The 24,234-nt window shown below is 52.3% G+C and overlaps 1 protein-coding gene across 4 annotated transcripts in view; it reads right to left on the reverse strand.

Annotated features, from left to right (window-relative positions):
- Window positions 1-1,579: 1,579 nt before the first annotated feature.
- Window positions 1,580-24,234, reverse strand: part of KLHL12 (kelch like family member 12) — an 83,838-nt gene continuing 61,183 nt past the window's right edge. For 3 of the 4 annotated variants that reach the window (XM_034767763.1, XM_034767766.1, XM_034767765.1), the window contains 2 exons: window positions 3,775-3,961; window positions 1,580-3,201 (listed from right to left, as the gene is read on the reverse strand). In XM_034767763.1, the coding sequence (XP_034623654.1) occupies window positions 3,075-3,201; window positions 3,775-3,961 (314 nt within the window). In that variant the 3' untranslated portion in view covers window positions 1,580-3,074. The remainder of the gene's footprint in view (window positions 3,202-3,774; window positions 3,962-24,234) is intronic. The other variant, XM_034767764.1, reaches the window with a different exon arrangement.

The following is a 24,234-nucleotide window of genomic DNA, read 5'->3' on the forward strand; positions in this document are numbered from 1 at the left end:
AATATATGTTCCATTCTATATGCATCCGAAGAAGTGGGCTGTAGTCCACGAAAGCTTATGCTCTAATAAATTTGTTAGTCTCTAAGGTGCCACAAGTATTCCTGTTCTTCTTTTTGCGGATACAGACTAACACGGCTGCTACTCTGAAACCTAACTTTAACAGCTGTTGTTTAACATCCTCCCTAGTTGCTGTTGGAACAGAGTATTTCATTATCACTGTAAGGTGTGAAAACATCATCTAGCTTCTTTCGAAACACAGAAGAAATATTTATTGAGCACTTCTGCCTTCTCTCAATCAATATATACAATTTTACCATCTCCATCATTAATCAGAGCTTACACTATTGTTAGGATTTCTTTTGTTTGTGATATATTTAGCAATGCCATGCCCCTCCTGCAAATACAACCTTTACAATACAGCTCTTCCTAGAAAGGTCCCCATGGCACTGTGGACAGGGCCAAGCCCTGCTATAACCTGGTTTAGGCCCTGTTATTTCATTCGTTGGAATGGAACGAAGTCTGCAGAACCAAGCATTGACCACCATCACTGGTGGGTGGGTGGACAATAGGGAAACTGGAGGTGGAAGCCTGGGGCCTGATGTTAGAAAGCAGCACAAAAGGCCTCTGCATGGAAGCTGACCCAAGAAAGGTCAGAGGAGCTGCTGCATGCTTCGAGTGTAGACCACCACCCCTCTGCTGCGATTATAGCCTGGGAACTCTCAGAAGTCTCTCTCCTCATGCCATAGGAGGTTTGGCTTAGGCCATTTCCTATTTACTGCTCTGGGGTCCTGCATGCAGTTATGGAAATAGTGCTTCCCAGTGAGTACTGGATAGGGCTCCTGTTTGGATCTTATTCCTACATGGGAGCTCACACTTCATCAGCAAGGCAGTTCCTCATATACTCATGGCTTAGGAAGAGGGCTAGAGAGTGGTCCAGGCAGTACCCCCGCTCTCCCCTTGATGCAGAGAGAGTCAGCACTGCAGGAAACCTGCATGTTTAAAATCCAGAAAACATGAGGAGAGGATGTTTGGAAGGGGACTAAGTCACAAGCTAGGAGATTGCAAGAGCGCTCTCAACCCAGGACTAGGATCACTGAAGGATTTGGTGAGGGTGGGGAGGGAGGTACTGAGGTATTTTGCATTTCCACCATTGTCAAGAAAGCAAATACGAGCTGCTATTTTCAGGCTCTACAGGAAATACAAAACACAACAAGCCATGCCTCACCCCTAGCTCAAAAGTAACACATTTTGCAATCTCCATCTAGATTGGATGTTTCATGAATCACATAACTGTCCAATCCTTTCCTGAATCCTCCTAAATTGGCCTCAAATCGATTTGGCAGCAGCAAATTCTTCTAGACCTCCTATCCCCAAAAGATGTTTGTAACACTGACCACAATGGACAAGACACATCTATTAAGAACCACCCACCCAGGCTTGTAAACTGCAGGTCAAAAAGTCACAGCTAAAGAGAACTTCAACATGGATGACTAACTGGTCTAATGAGGGTCTTTTAAGGCAACTATACAGGTGTATCCCCAACATAACTCTTAAATGCATGACTAGAGGGCAGAGAACAAACTCCTACAGATATTTTATTTTTGATACTTTCACTAAAAAAAATACATATGAAATGAAACACAGAACATGTGATAGGAACAAATGGAGGAATTCAGAGTGTTGGCTGAAAGTGAATCATTAACTCCTTCTACTGTGTCCCTGGTCCCACCCCATCCCTGAAGCACAGAATCAACAGCACACATAAAGAGCAGCACCACCCAAAACCCAGACATTGTAGGAGGCTTGGCAGGAGTGACTGAGGCTTCTGATCCTTGAGCAGAGAGCACCAAAGATGTAAGATGGGCTGAAGGGGAGGACAGTCTAGCAAGCCAATGGATGAAGCTGCATTATTTGCAGCTTCAGCTGTGGAGCTTGGACTGTACGTTTTGCACACAGCATTATGGGCGTGAGAAGACGAGGTGTTAGGAGCCAAGGAAGTAAATAGCCGAGAGTAAAGGCATGAAAGGGGTTTGAAGTGCCAGTTCTAGATGCCTTGTGTCTTGAGGCAGGGAATGGTTCTTATTCAGTAGTACATGTACGTTCTAAATTGATCCTGAGTCCTGTCTACCCTCCCATGTCTCAGTCACCAAGAGATCCGCTGGTTCCACCGTTCTGCACGATGACAAACACAGGGTTGTGGTGAGCAGCAGAGTGAGGTTTCTGCTGCCAGAAAAAGCTCACTCCCAAGACAAGTCCATCAATCTTCTTGAAGAAAATGCGACCATGTTAAACACATTATTCTCCTCACCTCTTCCAATCTGTTTCCAGTAGGCAGACTGGGATACTGCAGTCTTGCCAACACCCCAATCTCTGCTTCTCCCTCCTCCACTATTACCTGGAGTGCCAGACCCTTCTCCTCCTCCGCCGCCACATCTGGGTCTCAGTAGTTGAAAGCATTAGTGTGCGATTTCTGTCCTTTGTACACAGGTCCATGTATAACCTGCAAATGTAGCTCCAGTGTAGCACACACTGGCAATCATCTGCATGGAAGTGCACTTGGTACATGGAACACTTAGCTTTAAACATTTACTTTGTATGAGAATCTGAAGCTGGCACATCAAAAACAGTTTGGATTCCACCCTCAAACACGCAGGCAACTCAGAGCTGCCAGTGACCCTGCAAGGACTGTAGGTGCAGAGGTGACTGTCAGATCAGCTGTAAGTACGTATCTTCCTAAACATTCATTAGGCTGTCTGACCAGCCAAAGCTCCAAGCATATCTGCTGTGTTGATAAAGTTAGCTGTTGGGATGGCAGGTTGGCAGAGGATGCAATTTCTCCTGACCCACCCAAGTACCTTTTTCTAGCTTCACACAGAGCTCCTGATTTCAAGTGGCTGCTGGGGTGATGTCTTTGTCCACACAACGTATTTCAAGCAGCACAGAAAGAATGCTGCACTAGTGCCTGCAGTCCCTGCATCCCCAGCTATCAGGAACAGTCCCTGCAAATCACGTGAGACTCTCCTCCTTCAGCCTGTCCCTCTCAAGGAGTTTCTCTCACCTGGGCTTCTCCAAAGTCACTTCTCCCGAAGGACACAAACACCAGCATCACAACGTTGTGTACCCAGTGAGGTCACCACTTCCCAGCTATCAATGATGGGATCATAGCACTCAATGCTGCTCAGCAGCGAGTTGCCATCATACCTGCAAAGGACAGAGGGCCACAGGTGAGCAATGATTTCTGAGAGGGAGAGAGGGGAGTACGGAGCCCTGGGTGGGAGCTTAACGAGTTACCCTGAGCGTTCGAAGGTCCAAAATGCTGCTAAAGCTCTGTGCACAGGGAAGGAGGGCTGAAATAAGATCAGCACAGCAGTTCCAGAGCATCTCTCCCACCATCTCCCTGGCCAGCTCAGCAGCGTCCCAGCATGTGGCACTGCTTGTTTAACTCACTATGGTGACACCATGGCCTGTCACTCTTTGGGTGCGCCAAAAGGGAAATACATGGAGAGCCCCTGTTTTGAAGCTCTACCGCAGGATCTGCAGCCACTGCACTAAACTCACTTGCTGGCTACTACTTTGCTTAGTGACAACAAGCCACTCCCCCTCCCTCAGCCTGGGTTGGACACTCCCTGCTAATACGTTTTAAACATGGCTGTCCGCATCTGCACTAAGGATTAAGTCTTGTTTAGCAGCATGTTAGAGGACTCCTTTCCTACCACCAAACAAGTTCCCAGTGTAGACAACCCTTCAAAGAGCAGCAAGACCCACCCTTCTTACCCAGCTATTGCATACAGCCGTCCCCTCAGCACAGTGGCACCCACGTAGCAACGAGGCGTTGTCATACTCGTCACAGTAGTCCAGGAATCAGTGCGAACGTTATAGGCTTCCACAGAGGAGAGATGCGCTGTCCCATCAAACCCACCAACAACATAAATGTGATCGTTCAACAACGCTACTCCTGCTCCTGGAAGGGGAAGGGGAGTTACGCTGAGCAACAGCGACCAGCCCACGATTATCACTGCAGGTAGGCTGGATGGAGCACTCTCCCCATAACTGCAGCTCTATGGCACAGATGCTGCTGCACTTACAGAGACAGAAAGGACATTTCTTACTTGCTTCAACTTTCTGCAAAATAGCTTGTTAGGGTTGAAGTGTTTCCTGATTGTTCTTACCTCAAAGGAGACACTTTGGTGAAAGTTTGGTAAACTTTGTGGTTTTCATTCATGCATCCAACTGAAAAAAAGACAGCTACTCACCTTTGTAACTGTTGTTCTTCGAGATGTGTTGCTCATATCCATTCCAATTAGGTGTGCGTGCACCATGTGCACAGCATCAGAGAACTTTTACCCTAGCAACACCCGGTGGGTTGGCCGTGGAACCCCCTGGAGTGGCGCCTTCATGGTGCTGGATATATACCCTGGCCGACCCAGCACCCCCCCAGTTCCTTCTTACCAGCTACTCCGACAGAGGGGAAGGAGAGCAGGTTTGGAATGGATACGAGCAACACATCTTGAAGAATAACAGTTACAAAGGAGGAGGGATAGCTCAGTGGTTTGAGCACTGGCCTGCTAAACCCAGGGTTGTGAGTTTAATCCTTGTGGGGACCATTTAGGGATCTGGGGGGAAAAAAGAAAAAACAAAACAACAAAACCCTGTCAAGGATAGTACAAGGTCCCTTCCAGTTCTATGAGATAGGTATATCTCCATATATGATATTATTATTAAAGGTGAGTAACCGTCTTTTCTTCTTCGAGTGCTTGCTCATATCGATTCCAATTTGGTGACTCCCAAGCCTTATCTAGGCAGTGGGGTCGGGGTGAAGTACCGTGGATTGTAGGATCGCCCTACCAAATGCTGCATTGTCTCTGGCTTGTCTAATGACGGCATAGTGTGAGGCGAACGTATGCACTAAAGACCACGTAGCAGCTCTGCAGATCTCCTGGATTGGCACCTGGGCCAGGAAGGCTGCCGACGAGGCTTGAGCCCTCGTGGAGTGAGCGGTGAGATGTGGGGTCGGGATCCCGGCCAGATCATAGCAAGCACAAATACATGACATGATCCATGAAGAGATGCGCTGGAGACCGGAAGACCCTTCATCCGGTCTGCTACTGCGACAAAGAGCTGCGTCATTTTCCAGAATGGTTTCATATGTTCTGTGTAGAAGACAAGAACCCTACGAACATCGAGGGAGTGAAGCTGTTGTTCCTGACTATTGGCGTGAAGTTTTGGGAAGAAAACAGGGAGGAAGATACCTGGTTGATATGAAAAGTCTATACCAACTTGGGAAGAAAGGCAAGGTGAGGTCGTAGCTGCACCTTAACCGTATGGAAGATCGTGTAAGGTGGTTCCGATGTAAGAGCCTTGAGCTCAGAGAGACACCTCGTGAAGTGATAGCAACGAGGAAAGCTGTTTTCCAAGAGAGGTACAAAAGGGAACATGTGGCCAAAGGTTCAAACGGGGGTCCCATAAGTCTGGAGAGGACCAAGTTGAGGTCCCATGTGGGTACAGGCTGCTGTACCTGTGAATATAGACGGTCCAGGCCCTTGAGGAACCTACCAACCATGGGGTTGGCGGAGACAGATCGCCCATTCACTCCCGGGTGGAAAGCTGAGATGGCTGCCAGGTGAACTCTGATGGATGATATCGCCAAGCCCTGCTGTTTCAGGTCCAAGAGATAGTCTAGAATGAGAGGCATGGACGCTTGGTGGGGAAGCGTGTCATGGAGGGAGCACCAGGATGAGAAATCGCTTCTATTTAGCCATATACGTAGCCTGAGTGGAAGATTTCCTGCTGCTCAACAGGACCTGCTGCACCAAACGAGAACAGAGAAGTTCAGAGTGGCTCAGCCATGCAGCATCCATGCCGTGAGGTGGAGGGACTGCGGGTTGGGGTGCGATCCTGCGTGATGAGGTCCGGAAAGAGAGGCAGCGGAATCAGAGTATCCACCGAGATCTCTAACAGCGTGGTGTACCAATTCTGCCTGGGCCATGCTGGGGCGACCAGAATCAGTCGTGATCTGTCCCTGCGTGCCTTGATCGGGACCTTGTGCACAAGGGGAAATGGTGGGAAGGCGTACAACAACCTGCTCGTCCACGGGAGTAGGAAGGCGTCTGTGAGCGAGCCCAGGGAGCAGCCCTGGAGGGAGCAAAACACCGGGACTTCCGGTTGCTGCGCGAGGCAAACAGGTCAACCTGGGGAAACCCCCACGTTAGGAAGATGGGGTGGATGACATCCAGGTGGACTGACCACTCGTGGGATTGGAAGGACCTGCTGAGGTGATCCACCAACGTGTTCTGGACCCCTGGGAGAAACAACGCCACTAGGTGAATAGAATGGACCATGCAGAACTCCCAGAGTCGAATGGCCTCTTGACAGAGGGGGGAGGAACGAGCCCCCCCTTGCTTGTTGATGCAGAACATGGCCGTGGTGTTGTCTGTGAGGACCACCACACAATGACCATGCAACTGCTCCCAAAAGGCTTGGCACGCAAGACGCACCTCCATCAGCTCCCGTACATTGATACGGAGAGAGAGATCGGATGGGGCCCATAGACCTTGCATCTGGATGTCCCTGAGGTGGGCACCCCATCCCAGGGCTGACGCATCCGTGACGAGGGACAAGGAGGGCTGAGTGGTGTGGAAGGGGACTCCTTTGCATACCACCCTTGGGTCTAGCCACCATTGGAGGGAGGCCAGGACCCTTTCCGGAACAGTGATCACCAGGTTCAGACTGTCTTGACCTGGACGGTAGACAGATGCCTGCCAGGCCTGAAGCGGTCGGAACCGAAGTCTGGCATGTCTGGTCACGTATGTGCAGGAAGCCATATGACCCAGGAGACTCAGGCATGTTCTTGCCGTCGAGGTTAGGAAGCTTTGAAGGCTCCAGATGAGGCCCGTCAGAGTGTGGAAAAGCGCGTCCGGCAGGAGGGCTTGGGCATGCATGGAATCTAGGATCGCCCCAATGAATTCTATTCTCTGGGTTGATTCTAGAGTCGACTTCGCCACATTGATGAGAAGACGTAATGGAGAAAACGTGTCCATGACCACTTGAATGTGGGATTGCACCTGTTCTTTGGTGCAGCCTTGGATGAGCCAGTCGTCGAGATACGGGTATACCTGTATCAGTCTCCGATGAAGGGAGGCTCCCATACATTTGGTGAACATCCGGGGGGCCGTGGAAAGGCCGAACGGAAGGACCATGAACAGGTAGTGTTCGTGGTTGACCACAAAGCGGAGGAAGTGTCTGTGTGCCGGATGGATTGCTATGTGGAAATATGCGTCCTTCATGTCGAGGGCAGCGTACCAGTCTCCAGGATCCAGGGAAGGTATAATGATACCCAAGGAGGCCATGCGGAACTTCAACTTTACCATGAATTTGTTGAGTCCGCGCAGGTCCAGAATAGGCCGAAGCCCGCCCTTTGCCTTGGGTATTAGGAAGTAACGGGAGTAAAACCCTTTGTCCCTTAGCTCCCTTGGAACCTCCTCGATCGCCCCCATGGATAGGAGTGTTTGAACCTCCTGAACAAGGAGTTGCTCATGAGAAGGGTCCCTGAAGAGGGACAGGGTGGGGAGAAAGAAAATTGCAGAGAGTATCCCCTTTCCACCGTGTGAAGAACCCAACGGTCCGTGGTTATACGGGACCAAGCACGGTGGAAACGGGATAAACAATTCAGGAAGGGTGGGGTAGGATCCTGACCAAGGTTCGGTACGTCATCCTCGAGCATCACTTCCAAAGTTTTGCTTAGGGCCCGCTGAGGGCTTGGAAGGGCCTTGGTCGGGTTGGTGGTTGGAGGGTTTCCTTCTGGTATTGTGCCCCCGCCTCCTATAGAAGTCCTGCCTCGGCTGAGGAGGGGGATAGGAGCGTTGGGGCTGAGGCTTAAATGGCTTCCGCTGGGTAGCCGGTGTGTGCATCCCCAGCGATCACATTATGGCCCTTGAGTCCTTGAGTCTCTGAAGCCTTGAGTCAGTTTTGTCTGAAAACAGCCCTCTCCATCAAAGAGGAGATCCTGTAATGTTTGCTGAAGCTCCAGTGGTAAGCCGGAAGCTTGCAGCCAAGATATACGTCTCACTGCAATGAAGTCTACGGTGTTCAACGAGCCCTGTAATGAGGTCCTCGCCACTGTCTTGCCCTCTTCCACCAAGGCCCCAAACTCCTCTCTGGACTCCGAAGGAACCAGCTTCTTGAACTTTAACATGGAGTTCCAAGAGTTATATCAGCTCAGGAGCGCCTGCTGGTTTGCGATCTGGAGCTGAAGACCACCCAAGGAGTACATTTTACGCCCAAATAAATCGAGGCGTTTGGCCTGTTTTGATTTGGCTGCTGGGGCTTGCACTCCTTCTCATTCACTGAGGCCACCACCAGTGAACAGGGCTGTGGATGTGTGTACAGATAGTCATATTCTTTGGAGGGGACGAAGTACTTCCACTCCACCCCTTTAGCAGTTGGAGGAATGGACGCAGGTATTTGCCAGATTGTTCTGGCCGTGGTCTGAATAGTTCGGATGAGCGGTAGGGCCACCCTAGATGAAGCCTCTGCAGACAAACTGTCAACCACAGGGTTCTCCACCTCTAGACCGTCCTCCGCTTGGAGGTTCATATTCCGTGCCACCCTACGTAAGAGGTCCTGGTGGGCATGGTGGTCTATTGGGGGGGACCCGAAATAGCAGTGTCTACCACTGCCTCATCAGGTGAGGAGGAGGCCACAGGAGGAAGAGGATCATCTGGGCCTTCTTGGTCAGCTGTGTCTCGGAGTCCTGAGCCCCCGATCTCAGCATCCAGACCTGGAAGCGGGGTTGGAGGAGGGTCTGGATGGACAATGCCCCAGTTTCCATGTCCCCAGGAGCAAGACGGCTGACGGTGGCCTCTGGCACCCGTGGCTCGGAGGGTGCTGAATGAGAAGCCCCTGATGGAGCGCCCTGGGCCTGGTGGTACGCCCAAGGCATCCAAAAGGGCCATTGAGTAGACCCTTGGACCGGACCTTGTCCCTGCGCCTGCCAATGAGCAGCCCCTGAGTTCAGACGGCTGTGATCCAAGTGGCGGCGGTTGGATAGACGCGACCCCACGTCCGACTCTGTCGAATGAGAGGCGGAGCGCAATGGCCACGGTGGTGCTGAGCGGGTCTGCGTCGACTCATATCAACGCGATGGAGATTGGTACCGCGAAGATGGAGAGCGACACCGCGATGGGGAGAGATGCCATGACCTAGATCGGTGTCGGGGTCTGGCCCGGTGCTGAGATTTGGACCTAGACCTTGACGGTGATAGTCATTGGGAGTGGCATCTGGACTGAGATCAGCTCCTGGATGGTGACTGGTGTACAGAGCGGTGCCGAGACCAGTGCTGGGAGTCTGATCAGTGCCGCGAGTACGACCAGCGTCGCGAAAGAGAGCGGCGTTGTGACTGCAAGCAACATCGGGACTGCGAGCGGTGCCGGGAGCAGGAACGGTGCCGAGAGTGGGATCGGTGCCATGGCTCAATCGACAGTGCCAGGTGGATAAGGGCTGGCTTGCCCCGGGATGGGACCACATGAGCAGGAACCAGTGCCTTTCTCTGCTGAGGGGATGCCGATGCTGTCATAGCAATCAGATCTCTTGCAGCCGCAAATGTGTCTAGAGTCGATGGCAACTGGACTTCAACCACGCTACGTGTCGGGGAGTCCAGACTCACCAGACTCAACGGCTCCGCTCTTGGTGCTAGAATCAATGCTGCCGAAGTCGGCACTTGTGCCCCTGGTCGCTCTTCTACGGGACGCGGCGCCGAGGGCGGGTCAAGGGAGGCTGGCGTTTGTTGAGGCGGGCCAGCCTTTTCTGGTCTATGGTGCCGCTTCTGACCAGGTGAATGCGAGCGGTGCTGGAACCATGATGCTGGCTGCGGTGCCACGGAACGCCGGTGCCACGGGTCTCTATCAGAATCCGACTGCGGTGCAGTTCCTACTGTTGCTGCTGGGATGCTGTGCACCGAAGCACTCGGTGCCAGGTCTTGGTGCAGTGCTGGAGGTTGATGGCTAAGAGCCGCCTCCACGAGGCACTGTCACAAACGAAAGTCCCGCTCCTTTTTAGTCCAAGGCTGAAAACCTTTGCAGATCCTGTACTTCTTGGTCTGATGAGATTCCCCCAGACACTTTAGGGAAGAGTCATGGGGGTCGCCTTTTGGCATGAGCTTGGAGCAGGACACGTAGGGTTTAAAGCCCGGAGCCTTGGACATGAGCCCAAGCTACCGGTGGGGAGGAGGGAAGATCCCTGCCAACCCGCTAAATAGAACTATTTACACTATAACTATATAAAAACTCTATAATTATACTAACTATAAACTATTAACACTGTTCAGAGGAATAATGCTAGGGAGAGTGGAGAGCAGCAAAGCCGAGCTCCACAGTTCCAATGACCGTCATGGGCGGTAAGAAGAAACTGAGGGGGTGCTGGGTCGGCCAGGGTATATATCTAGTGCCATGAAGGCGCCACTCCAGGGGGCTCCACGGTCGACCCACTGGGTGTTGCTAGGGTAAAAGTTCTCTGGCGGCCGTGCATGCAGCACGCGCACACCTAATTGGAATCGATATGAGCAAGCACTCGAAGAACAACAACTGGATTTCTCTGCTTTTAGTGGACAGTTTGGGCAATATGCATGGGGAAGGGGCAGGGCACTGGGTTCAGGCTGCAGACAGAGCTGAAGCAATAGCTCTAAACATGCTCGCCCAACTCAAAGGTGCAAAAAGGTTTAAACCCAATGGAACTGCCGTGATTCTACTGGGTGTGTGTGGGAGGCCATGCTGGGGGACTCAGTACAGAGGAGTAGTTTGGTGGCCGTACAAATGAGCAGATTCATTAATATGCACACACAGGTCTAACCCCTGCACAGTGAATGCATTCATCTCTGGCTGCTACTCAGCTCATTGGCTGTAGTGGGGAGAAGGCCACTGCTCTGCACCAAGCTGGGGGTGGAATTCCTTTACCCCCATCCCTCTTAGACCTTCTACATACAGCCAGGCAATATCTGGCTCTAAGGACATGAAGGCTGCTGTCATCAACCTCGGTGATGTGGTGGCACTGAAGCACAGCGGAATTAAAAGCCCACCTTGCTCCAAAATGACCATACCTACTGGATAAGGTCAAAGTTACCCTTTCCCTGGGATGTGGTTTACTGGTAACTCAAACAACTGAAAATAAACCTCACCCTAAACTCTTTCCCAGCCTGACTGTTCCTAGCCACACTACCTTTCAGATCTGGTGCAGCTGTGAAGCACCTACCACAGAGCCAGCAGAATGTGCTCAGTAGCTTTATGCAGGGTTCTAAATCCTGCTAAGAGTGCAGGTTAACAGCTGAGCCCTGGATAGATTCATAGATTCCAAGGCCAGAAAGAACCACTGTGATCATCTAGTCTGACCTCCTGTAGAACACAGGCCAAAGAACGTCCCCAAAAAAATTCCGAGAGCACATCAGTTAAAAACATCCCTTCCTGATTTAAAAATGGTCAGTGATGGAGAATCCACCATGACCCTTGGTCAGTTGTTCCAATGGTTAATTATCTGTTAAAAATGTATATCTTATTTCCAGTCTGAATCTGTATCTCTAGTCAGGGTTGTAAATACTGCCACCTTGTTACAGTCAACACTATAAACTATTTTACTGCTGATCATCTTCACAGAAACATCCAGCTACCCTGGGATTCTATTCTATACTCTACTGTTTCATACTGCACTCACCACCATAGTGTCCAAGAGCCTTCCAGTAATGCATTAAGCCATATGACTATATATCTGTCACGTGTTGTTTATTCTCTCATTTTCTCCCCATATGGAGAAGCACATGAAGTGGGGTGTCTTGGGTTGGGAGCATCTATTGTTTTTAAATATAGGTATACCTGTTGCTATGTGTTTATAGTACAGAAAGCAAGGGAAAAGAACTTGCAAAAAGTGGTGAGGTTTTTGATAGTCTAAGTTCCTGGGGGTGTTTGTTCCATAGTCTCAGGCTACCCCAGACAAGAGTTCTGTCTCCTGCAGAGATAGCTTTACTCTTATTGTTGAAAGTTCCATTGTGCCAGACGATTGTGTGGGAGAGTTAAAAACAGTCACTTACCTTTTGTAACTGTTGTTCTTCGAGATGTGTTGCTCATTTCCATTCTAGGTGTGCATGCGCCCACATGCACAGTTGTCGGAGATTTCTGCCTTAGCGATATCTGTAGGGACAGCTGTGGCGCCCCCTAGAGTGGCGCTCCCATGCGGCAGTATATCAGGTGCCGCCGGTCGGGCACCCTCTCAGTTCCTTCTTGCCAGCAACTCCGAAAGAGGGGTGAGAGAGTGGGAAATGGAATGGACATGAACACCACATCTTGAAGAAGAAACGGTTACTCACCTTCTCGTAACTGTTGTTCTTCGAGATGTGTTGTTCAGGTCTATTCCAAACAGGTGTGTGCCCGCCACGTGCACACCAGCCAGAAGATTTTCCAATAGCAGCGTCCGTAGGGTCGGCTCCGGCGCCCCCTGGAGTGGCGCCTTTATAGCGCTGTATATAGGGGCCAGCCGACCCCCCACCGCCTCAGTTCCTTCTTGCCGATACTCCGACAGAGGGGTAGGAGGGTGGGTATTGGAATGGACATGAACAACACATCTCAAAGAACAACAGTTACGAGAAGGTGAATAACCGTTTCTTCTTCTTCGAGTGATTGTTCATGTCCATTCCAAGCAGGTGACTCACAAGCCCAAGTCTAGGTGGTGGGGTCGGAGGTCACTGCAGACTGGAGGACTGCATGGCCAAATGCAGCATCCTCCCTAGCCTGGTGCATAATGGCGTAGTGAGCCGTAAAGGTGTGGATTGAGGACCAGGTGGCCGCTCTACGAATTTCCTGTGTTGGGATGTGGGCCAGGAACGCAGCTGAAGAGGCCTGCGCTCTTGTGGAGTGGGCCGTGATAGGCGGGGCTGGTATATTGGCTCGACTGTAGCACTCCTGGATACAGGTTCTGATCCAAGCTGAGATCCTCTGTGACGTGACCGGGAGCCCCTTCCTACTGTCAGCCACAGCTACGAAAAGTTGGGTCGACTTCCTGAAGGGTCTTGTCCTTTCTATATAAAACGCGAGAGCCCTGCGAACATCCAGAGAATGCAGCCTGCGCTCCTTAGCCGAGGAGTGCGGTTTTGGATAAAACACAGGGAGAAAAATGTCTTGACCCATGTGAAACGGGGAAACCACCTTAGGTAGGAACGCAGGATGCGGCCTGAGTTGGACCTTGTCCTTGTGGAAGACGGTGTATGGAGGCTCGGATATCAGAGCTCTGAATTCCGATACCCTCCGTGCTGATGTGATAGCCACCAAGAACGCGACCTTATATGAGAGTTATAACAGCGAGCATGAATCCAGCGGCTCCAACGGGGCCCCCATGAGGACAGACAGGACCAAATTGAGGTCCCAAGCAGGGACAGGTTGACGGATATGTGGGAACAATCAGTCAAGACCCTTAAGGAACCGTCCAACAAGTGGGTTTGCAAACACTGAGGTCCCCCCCCTCTCCAGGGTGGAATGCAGAGACTGCAGCAAGGTGGACTTGAATCGATGAGAGAGTTAGTCCCAGGTGTCTCAGATGTAGCAAATAGTCCAAGATGAGAGGGATCGGGGCGAGCAAGGGGCCCCGACCGTGCTGTGTAACCCAGAGGGAGAAGCGCTTCCACTTGGCCAAATACGTAGACCTTGTCGACGGCTTCCTGCTGCCCAACAGGATCTGTCTGACCTGACGGGAGCATTGTAACTCCAGTGGGTTTAGCCATGGAGCATCCAAGCTGTGAGGTGGAGCGACTCTAGGTTCAGGTGAAGGAGGCAACTGTGATCCTGCGTGATCAAGTCCGGTAGTAGGGGCAACCTGAGCGGAATCCTCGTAGATATGTGTAGGAGAGACGCGTACCAATGCTGGCGTGGCCACGCAGGAGCTATGAGGATGAGTCGAGCGTGATCTCTGCAGGCCTTGAGGATCACCTTGTGAATCAAGGGAATCGGGGGGGAAGGCGTAAAGAAGCCCACCTGCCCAAGAGAGGAGAAACGCGTCTGATAGGGATCCCTGACTGCGTCCCATGAGGGAGCAGAATTGACGACAGTTCCTGTTCAAGTTGGAAGCAAACAAGTCCACCCGGGGATGACCCCAGAGTCGGAAAATGGAGAGAACTACATCCCAGTGGATAGACCACTCGCGACCTGGAACGAGAGGCTGAGAGCGTCCGCGAGTGCGTTGTGCGTGCCGGGGAGGTAGGATGCTATCAGGTGAATTACGTTCTGTATGCAAACGTTCCATAATGTAAGGGCCTCCTGGCAAAGGGGAGAGGAGCAAGCACCACCCTGTCTGTTGATATAAAACATGGTTGGAGTATTGTCTGTGATGACAGAAACGCACTTGCCCGCGAGCTGGGACTTGAATGCCATGCATGTGAGGCGTACCGCTCGCAATTCCCTGACATTGATGTGAGATGAAAGATCCTCCCTTGACCAAAGACCTTGGGTTCGGAGGTGGCCCAGATGTGCACCCCATCCCTGATCCGACGCGTCCATTACCAGGGTCAGGGAGGGCTCTGGTTCGAGGAAAGGGAGCCCCGTGCAGACCACCCGTGGGTCGAGCCACCATTGGAGGGAGTCCAACACCGGATGAGGTAACGTCACCACTGAGTCTAGGGAGTCCCGACTGGCCGATAAACCCCTGCCAACCAAGATTGGAGAGGGCGCAGTCTGAGCCTGGCGTGTCTGACGACATAGGTACATGCTGCCATGTGCCCTAGTAATTTGAGGCAGCTTTTTACTGTGGTGGTAGGGTAACTTTGGAGGCCGAGAATGATGTTGGACAAAGTTCGGAATCTGGCCTCTGGGAGATATGCTCTGGCTTGTGTCGAGTCCAGAAGTGCTCCTATGAATTCGATTCTTTGTGTTGGAGAAAGAGTGGACTTGGCCTCGATGAGTAAGAGGCCGAGGGAGCTGAAGGTGTGCCTGATGAAGACCACCTGAGCCTCCACGAGTGCCTTGGTCCTGCCCTTGATGAACCAATCGTCCAGGTAAGGGAATACCTGGATCCCTTGCCTGCGGAGGAAGGCTGGCACGACTGCCATGCACTTCGTGAAGACCCTTGGGGCTGCTGATAGACCGAAGGGTAGGACCGTGAACTGTAGATTAACGTTGCCGACGAGAAAACTGAGGTAACGCCTGTGGCGAGGGATTATCACGATATGGAAGTATGCATCCTTTAAGTCGGGGGTGGCATACCAGTCTCCTGGATCCAGGGAAGGAATGATGGAGGACAGGGAGACCATGCGGAACTTGAGCTTCTTGACAAACTTGTTGAGACGCCGCAAGTCCAGAATAGGTCTGAGGCCCCCTTTCACTTTCGGTATTAGGAAATATTGAGAATAGAAGCCCTTGCCCCGTAGTTCTGGAGGCACCTCCTCCACTGCCCCTGCTGTAAGGAGGGACTGAACTTCTTGAAGGAGAAGTTGCTCGTGAGAAGGGTCCCTGAAGAGGGACAGGGAGGGGGGCTGGTGGGGCGGGAGGGAGGAAAACTGGATAAAATATCCCTCCTCTACCGTGCGAAGCACCCAAGCGTCTGACGTGATCCGGGGCCACACACGATAGAAGGGGGACAGACGTGATGAAAAGGTAAGGTTGGGAGGATCCAGAGATCTGTCCGATAGGCCGTCCTCGACCGAACCCTCAAAATGGTGGCCTAGGCCCCTGCGGAGGCCTTGGTTGGGCAGAAGACTGTCCGAAGGGCTGCTGTTGTTGCCTCCTCCTCCTAGTCCCCGGTCTCCTGCGCACGGCATCACCTCGATTTTGAGGTTGATATGGCACGGGGCCTGTGGCGGTCTAAACTGCCTACACTGAGTAACAGGGGTGTGTAGGCCTAAAGAACAGAGGGTGGTCCTTTAGGCTATGGAGCCGTTTGTCCGTCTTTTCTGAGATAAGTGTGGGCCCTTCGAAGGGTAAGTCCTGTATAGTCTGTTGGACTTCATGAGGAAGGCCGGAAACTTGAAGCCAGGCTCCGCGCCTCATGACGAGACCAGTAGCCAACGTGCGCGAGGCCGAATCGGCTGCGTCCAAGGCTGCCTGAAGGGAAGCTCGAGTAATTAATCTGCCCTCCTCGACAAGGGCCGAGAACTCGGTTCGTGAATCCTGCGGGAGGAGGTCCGTAAACCTAGACAAAGCCGAGCATGTGTTGTGTCCATACCGGCTCACTATGGCCTGCTGATTGGCAATACGCAACTGTAGGCCCCCCGCTGAATAGACCTTACGTCCAAAGAGGTCCAACTTTTTAGCCTATTTTTAGGAGTGGATCCCTGAAAACCTTGACGCTCCCTCTTGTTGGCCGCATCCACCACCAGGGAGTCCGGCGGGGTGTGTGTGTAAAGATGTTCATAGCCCTTGGTTGGGACAAAATACCGCCTCTCAGTCTTTTTGGCTGTAGGGGCCAATGAGGCTGGAGTTTGCCACAAAGTGCGGGTTGTGTCCGCAATGGTTTTTATGAGGGGTAGGGCCACCCTAGATGGGCCCGACAGGGCCAGGATATCAATTACAGGATCGGTGTCCACCTCGATCTGTTCCGTCTGTATCGAGAGGCTCTGGGCCGCTCGAGTAAGGAGCTATTGGAGGAGTCTATTATCCTCTAAAGCCGGAGCAGCAGAAGTTCCTGCTACTGCCTCATCCGGAGATGAAGAGGAAGATGTTCCATGTAGCTGCCCTTCATCTAGCACGTCTCCCTGTGTAAGGACCTGCGGCACACGGTACTCCGGCTGCGCGGCCGGTGCGGGCTCAAGATGCGGAACCGCGGCCGGTACCGGGGTCGCCACCGAACGCCGAGGAATGCTGGGCAGTGCCTGTGCTGAAGGAAGCAAAGCCCCTGTTGGTGCCACTGTTTGACCTGGGGGTGCCGTAATGCCTTGTGGCACACTCCTGTCAGATGGCGGTGGCATTAGCGGTGGTGCCCCAGACGCTGAGGAGATGGAAGCGGTTCGTGAGCGGGGCCTGTACGCCTGACCCACCGACTGATGGTAGGCCCATGGCGTCCAGAACGGCCACTGTGGAGGTGGTTGCCACTCCTGCTGCTGATGCCACTGTGGCGGGTATGATTGGGCACTCCTACACGAGGACAATCTGCTCCTCGATCTGTTAGAACGGTAGGAGTCCGCCTCTGAGTCAGAAGTCTCTGAATAGGAGGACATCGGAGGAACGGTACCCACAGTCGCCGGCTGGGGTGCTTGCGCCGGTGCCGCTACTGTGGCGCCGCGTGGAGAGTGCGGTGAGCGCATCACTGGTTTACCCTTAGAGTGATACTGGGGCCCGGCGGCAGCCAGAGGTTGTCTGCACCGGTGCGGCAACGCCGGCACCGGAAGGTTCAAGAGGTCTGAGGCAGCCTCGAACGCCTCAGGCGTCGATGGGAGGCGGACCTCCTCCATAATGTCCGGGGATCTATGGCGTTCCGGACTCGACCTTGCCCTCTCCGGGGCGGGAGTCAACAGGATGGCCGGATGGGTCTGCGGCGCAGGTTGCCCCGTAACAATCGTGGACTGCGCCCGACCTTTAGAGTCCCCGTGGGGAGATTGTTTGGTCCGCGACCTGTTCTTTTTAGCTGGCACCGGCGAAGGAGAGCGGCGTCTTGTCGAAGACGATTTCTTATGCGCCGACTCTTTGCGGTGCCGGGGTCTTGGGGCCCTGGCCTCACGACCTATCTCCGGTGCCGGGGCACTGCGCACCGAGGATGAAATGCTGGGTGCCGGCTCTGAAGGTCCAGGATCCGATTGCGGCCGCAGTGCCGCCTCCATTAGGAGGACTTTAAGTCTCTGCTCTCTATCCTTGAGAGTCCTGGGGCAAAAAGCCCTGCAAATAGGACACCTGTCCCTTTGATGGGTCTCCCCAAGGCACCGCAAGCAGGAAGAGTGCAGATCATTTTTTGGCATAAACTTCCCGCAGTCCCGACAGACTTTAAACCCTGGGGACCCGGGCATGCCCCAGCGGGGCGACGAAAAGTTGGGGAAAACCCCCCCAACTGACACCTAACTATCTAACAGTAACACTAACTACTAACTAATACACTATGTACAAGAACTATAGAACACTGCCATGATTGCTAAAGAGCAAGAGAAGTTCCAGCTAGCCGTCACCAGCGGTAAGAAGGAACTGAGGCAGTGGGGGGTCAGCTGGCCCCATATACAGCGCCATAAAGGCGCCACTCCAGGGGGCGCCGGAGCCGACCCTACGGACGCTGCTATGGGAAAATCTTCCGGCTGGCGTGCACGCGGCGCGCACACACCTGCTTGGAATGGACACGATCACTCGAAGAAGAACAGTTACGAAAGGTAGGTAACTGTTTTTTCTTCGAGTGCTTGCTCATGTTGATTCCCTTGTAGGTGACTCACAAGCAGTATCAACAGAGATGGGCTCAGAGTTCACAGCTTAGCGGCTTGCAGTACTGCCCTACCGAAGCCAGCATTGTCCCAGGCCTGCTGGGTCAGCGCATAGTGGAATGTAAAGGTGTGGACAGACAACCATGTGGCCCCTCTACAGATGCCCTGGATAGGCACATGGGCCAGAAAGGCTGCTGAAGAGGCCTGCGCCCTGGTAGAGTGGGCAGTGACAATCGCTGGGGATGGCACCTTCGCTTGGTCATAGCAGAAGCGAATGCAGGCAGTGATCCAAGAAGAAATTCTTTGAGTGGATACTGGGCAACTTTTCATCCTGTTAGCCACTGTGACGAACAATTGCATCGACTTACGGAACGACTTGGTCCTGTCCACATAGAAAGTTAAAGCCCTCCTAATGTTTAGGGCATGTAGCCTGCGCTCCTCTTCTGACTTATGCGGCTTTGGAAAGAAGACCGGTAAATAAATATCCTGGCTCCAATGAAACAGAGACTACTTTAGGAAGAAAAGCCAGGTACGGCCTTAGCTGGACCTTGTCCTTGTAGAAGACCGTGTACGGCAGCTCCGAGGTGAGCACCTGAATCTTAGATACCCACATCTTAGATACCGACATCACTGCAACCAGGAACGCGACCTTCGAGGAGAGGAGAGAACAGGAAGCCAAGGGCTCAAAGGGAGGACCCGTGAGCTGAGACAGCACCAGATTCAAGTCTCACGGAGGGACAGTGTCTCTGACTTGTGGGTAGAGGCACTCCAAGCCTTTAAGGAATCTGGTCACGAAATCCTGAGCAAAAACAGACCTACTCTGTAAAGCGGGTGGAAGGCTGAGATGACTGCTAGAGGGACCTTGATCAATAAGAGGGACAAGTCCTGGAGCTTGAGATGCAGGAGGTAGTCCAGAATAAGCTACAGTGAAGCCCGCTCAGGATGAACAGCTTTGTCCGCAATCCAACAGGTGAACCGTCTCCACTTGGCCACATAGTTCGCTCTAGTGGAGGGCTTCCTGCTTCCCAACAGAACATGCTGAACCTCTGCCGAGCACTGCTGCTCCTGTGCATTTAACCATGCAGCAGCCAGGCTGTCAGATGTAGTGCTGGCAGGTTGGTGTGCAGAAGACTGCTGTGGTTCTGGGACAACATGTCCGACCTGAGCGGTAGCTGGAACAGGGTTGCTACTGAGGCCCAGGAGGGTGCTGAACCAGTGTTGTCGCCCTGTCCTGTTTGATCTTCATGAGAATCCTGGGAAGCAACAGTACCGGAGGGAAGGTGTACATCAAAGCCTCCGACCATGGGAGTAGAAAGACGTCAGACAGGGCTCCTCTGTCCATGCCCCCAATTGAGCAGAAGACGTGGTACTTCCTGTTCTGCCTGGAAGCGAACAAGTCCACCTGGGGAATTCCCCACCTGTGGAAGATGGAGCTGACCACCTCTGGATGAAGGGACCACTCGTGGCGAGAAAAGAACGTCCTGCTGAGGCGATCAGCCAGCGGGTTCTTGGACCCCGGAAGGTGAGCGGCTACAAGATGGATATTGTACTGTAGACAGAAATCCCAGAGCCAGAGGGTTTCCTGGCAAAGGGCCAACGACCTGGCTCCGCCCTGCCTGTTGATACAGAAAACTGTAGCCGTGTTGTCCGTCAGGACCTGTACCACCCTGTTTTCTATATGAGGTAGAAAGGCCTGGCAGGCCAGTCAGACTTCCTGAGTTCCTTGACATTGATATGAAGGAAACAAACTTGACTGGACCAATGGCCTTGAGTGTTAAGATTGCTGAGGTGGGCTCCCCAGCCCAGGTCCAAGGCGTTGGAGACAGGGGTCACCGACGAGAATGGGGCCGCAAAGGAAACACCTTCCAACACCAACGCGGGATCCTGCCACCAGATGAGGGACGCCAGGACGCTGTCCAGAATCCTGACCACCCGGCTCATGCTGTGCCAGTTGGGGACGTAGACTGACACCAGCCACACTGAACAGATCTGAGGCTGAGTCGTGCATGCCAGACCATGCAAGTACATGCTGCCATGTGGCCCAGCAGCCTCAGGCACATGTGGGTGGTGGTGAGCGGGTGGGCCTGCAGGCCTGCGATAAGGTCCAACATGGCCTGGAACCGAGTCTCGGGGAGGAAAGCCCTGGCCCGAGTGAAGTCGAGGACCACTCCGAAGAACTCTATGTGTTGTACCGGGATTAAGGTTTACTTTGTCTCATTTATTATAAACCCCAGGTCGCAACAGGTGGAACAGACCAGGTTGAGATGCCTCCACACCTGATCCAGAGACCAGCCCTTTATCAACCAACCAGTCGTCGAGGTATGGGTATATTTGGACTCCCCGAAGCCTCAGGTAAGCCGTCACTGGTGCTATACATTTTATGAATATCCTCGGGGCCGACGAAAGACCAAAGGACATCGCCGTAAACTGGAAATGGCGCCCTCCCAACATGAAGCGGAGGAAGCACCGGTGCCCCAGGAAGATGGAAATATGGAAGTATGCGTCCTTTAAATCGAGGATGGCGTACCAGTCTCCTGGATCCAGGGAGGGGATGATGGAGGCCAGGGAGACCATGTGGAACTTCAACTTCTGGAGCGACTTGTTGAGGTGACGCATGTGGGTCTGAGGCTTCCTTTTGCCTTCGGAAATAGGAAGTAGCAGGAGTAGAATCCTCTGCCTTCCACGTCGTGAGAAGGGTCCCTGAAGAGGGACAAGGGAGAAGTGGGAGGGGTGGTCAGCTGTAAACTGCAGGATATAGCCAGAAGAAACTGTATCTAGCACCCACCGGTCCAAGGTGACATGGAGGCAGTTGAGGAAAGGGAGGGTTGGATCCAGTACAGTGGCTGGGGTCCTTGAGCGCACCCTCAAAAGGACTGCTTCTGGCCTCCCTGACTTCTGAGAGGATCAGGTTGAGCAGGTGGACGGGAAGAGGATGTGTAGTGTCTCTTAGGCGCTTTGTCCTTGTTCTTTCTCCTGTAGGAGCCAGACCTGGGAGCCCCCCAGGACCTAGACTGCGTCTGAGGAGGAGGCAGAGGGCAGAACGGCTTCCTGGACAGCTGAGGGGTGTGCAGACCCAGGGAACGGAGGGTGGCTCAGGAGCCTAGAGTCAGCTCAGAAAAGAGCCCCAAACCCTCAAATGGCAGGTCCTGTATCGTGGTCTACATCTCCTGAGAAGCCCAAAAGCCTGCAACCAGGAGCTGTGTTGCATGGCCACCACCAACACGACCACCCTGGCAGCTGAGCCCATCGCACCCAGGCCATCTGGAGGACTCCACGGGCCACCGCCATGCCTTTGCTCACCAATGCGGCAAACTCATGGGCACGATCCTGTGGGAGGGCCCCCGTGAACTTATTAAGGGACTTCCACAGGTTAAAGTTATAACGTCCCAGCAGGGTCTGGTGGTTAGAGACCCTAAACTGTAAGCTGGCAGTTGAATAAACTTTTCTCCCAAATAGGTCGAGTCTCTTGGCCTCTATTTTTGAGGTTCTGCTGGGGTGGCCCTGTCTGTTCCTTTCATTCACCGCAGACACGAACAGTGATGCCGTGGCGGGAGGAGTATACAGATACTCAAAGCCCTTTGTAGGGACATAGTATTTCTTTTCCGCTTTTTAGGATTTGGGTGGAATAGATGAGGGCATTTGCCACATCGATTTGGCTAGTTTGACCAACCCTGGATAGATGGGCAATGCAATTTCTGCTGGTGTGGTGGCCGAGATGACACTTCAGCAACCTCTTCGATTTGTAAGCTCAGATTCTCTATCACACGTTTAAGGAGGGCCTGGTGCTCCTTAAAATCGTCCAGGGGAATGCTGTTGTGAGAAGGTCTGACCACCGCCTCATCCAGGGATAACGATGACGACTGAGTGGCCTGAGGGATGGTGTCACCCCCTTCTTTATTGGGGCAGGGCTTCCTCGGCGCCAGAGTACGGGGTGCGGGTTCCGCCTCCACCGCAGTGCTGTGCTCCGATTGTGGCACCGGCTGCACGTTGGCCGGTTTGTCTGATGTGGCCAGGGAGGGCTGGGAGTACTGGACCGATATCACCAGCACCCCCCATGGATTCCAGGACTGCCACTGGAGGTGGAGGGGCATGGATCCTGCTGTGTTGGCACCGCAGCCTGTGCCACCTGTCTCCCGTGTCAGAGGGGAGTCACCCCGCCTCGGTGACAGGCTGAGAAGTTGCGGTCCAATCTGACCATTGCCCTTCCGGTGACCACGGCGGAGCCATTGTGGCCTGAGTCTGTCTATTGACCCTGGTAGGCGAACAGCGGTGTGACGAGGAGTCGCGCCGCCTGCTGGGGAAGCTGTACCCGGGCGAGCGTGACCGACGTCGAGACCCTGAGCAAGCCCTACAGGATGGGGACTGACGACAAGGAGACCTTCTGGGAGAGGGTGCTCAGCGTATAGGTGATCTATGGCCGGATGGTCATCAGTACTGGCAGTATGGGGAGCGGTGCCATGAGTCCAGAGTCAAGCAAGACAAGGCGCTCAACCAACTGTCATGGGTGGTAAGAAGGAACTGAGAGGGCACAGGGCCAGCGGTGCCTGATATACTGCCGCATGGGAGCGCTACTCTAGAGGGCACCACAGCCAGCCCTACAGATACCACTAAAGCAGAAATCTATGACAACTGTGCACGTGGATGCATGCACACCTAAAATGGAATCGACGTGAGCAAGCACTTGAAGAAGAACCAGTATTCCCTTCCAAGCTATCCCATAGTGGAGCAAATTATACTTGATATTAGGGCTGTCAAGCAATTAAAAAAATCAATCGCACAATTAATTGCATTGTTAAACAATAATAGAATAACATTTATTTAATTTTTTGGGATGTTTTCTACATTTTCAAATATATTGATTTCAATTATAACACAGAATACAAAGTTTACATTTATTTTTATTTTTGATTACAAGCACTGTAAAAAACAAAAGAAATAGTATTTTTCAATTCACCTAATACAAATACTGTAGTGCAATCTCTATCATGAAAGCTGAACTTACAAATGTAGAATTATGTACAAAAAATAACTGCATTCAAAAATAAAACAATGTAAAGCTTTAGAGCCTGCAAGTCCACTCAGTCTTACTTCTTGTACAGCCAATCGCTCAGACAAACAAGTTTGTTTACGTTTACAGGAGATAATGCTTCCCACTTCTTGTTTACAATGTCACCTGAAAATGAGAACAGGCGTTCTCATGGCACAGTTGTAGCCAGCATTGCAAGATATTTACGTGCCAGATGCGCTAAAGATTCATATGTCCCTTCATGCTTCAAACACCATTCCAGGGGACATTCCATGCTGATGATGGGTTCTGCTCGATAACAATCCAAAGCAGTGCGGACTGATGCATGTTCATTTTCATTATCTGAGTCAGATGCCACCAGCAGAAGGCTGATTTTCTTTTTTGGTGGTTTGGGTTCTGGAGTTCTCTCATCAGACTGTTGCTCTTTTAAAACTTCTGAAAGCATGCGCCACACCTCATCCCTCTCAGATTTTGGAAGGCACTTCAGATTCTTAAACCTTGGGTGGAGTGATGTAGCTATCTTTTGAAATCTCACATTGGTACCTTCTTTGCATTTTGTCAAGTCTGCAGTGAAAGTGTTCTTAAAATGAACAACATGTGCTGGGTCATCATCCGTGCTTGCTATAACATGAAATATATGGCAGAATGCGGGTATAACAGAGCAGGAGACATAAAATTCTCCCCCAAGGAGCTGAGTCACAAATTTAATGAACGCATTATTTTTTTAACAAGCATCATCAGCATGGAAGCGTGTCCTCTAGAATGTCCTGTGGCACCTTTGAGACTAACAGAAGTATTGGGAGCATAAGCTTTCGTGGGTAAGAACCTCACTTCTTCAGAAAGTGAGGTT

This window comes from Trachemys scripta, chromosome 4, assembly GCF_013100865.1.
Source record: "Trachemys scripta elegans isolate TJP31775 chromosome 4, CAS_Tse_1.0, whole genome shotgun sequence".
NCBI lineage: Eukaryota > Metazoa > Chordata > Testudines > Emydidae > Trachemys > Trachemys scripta.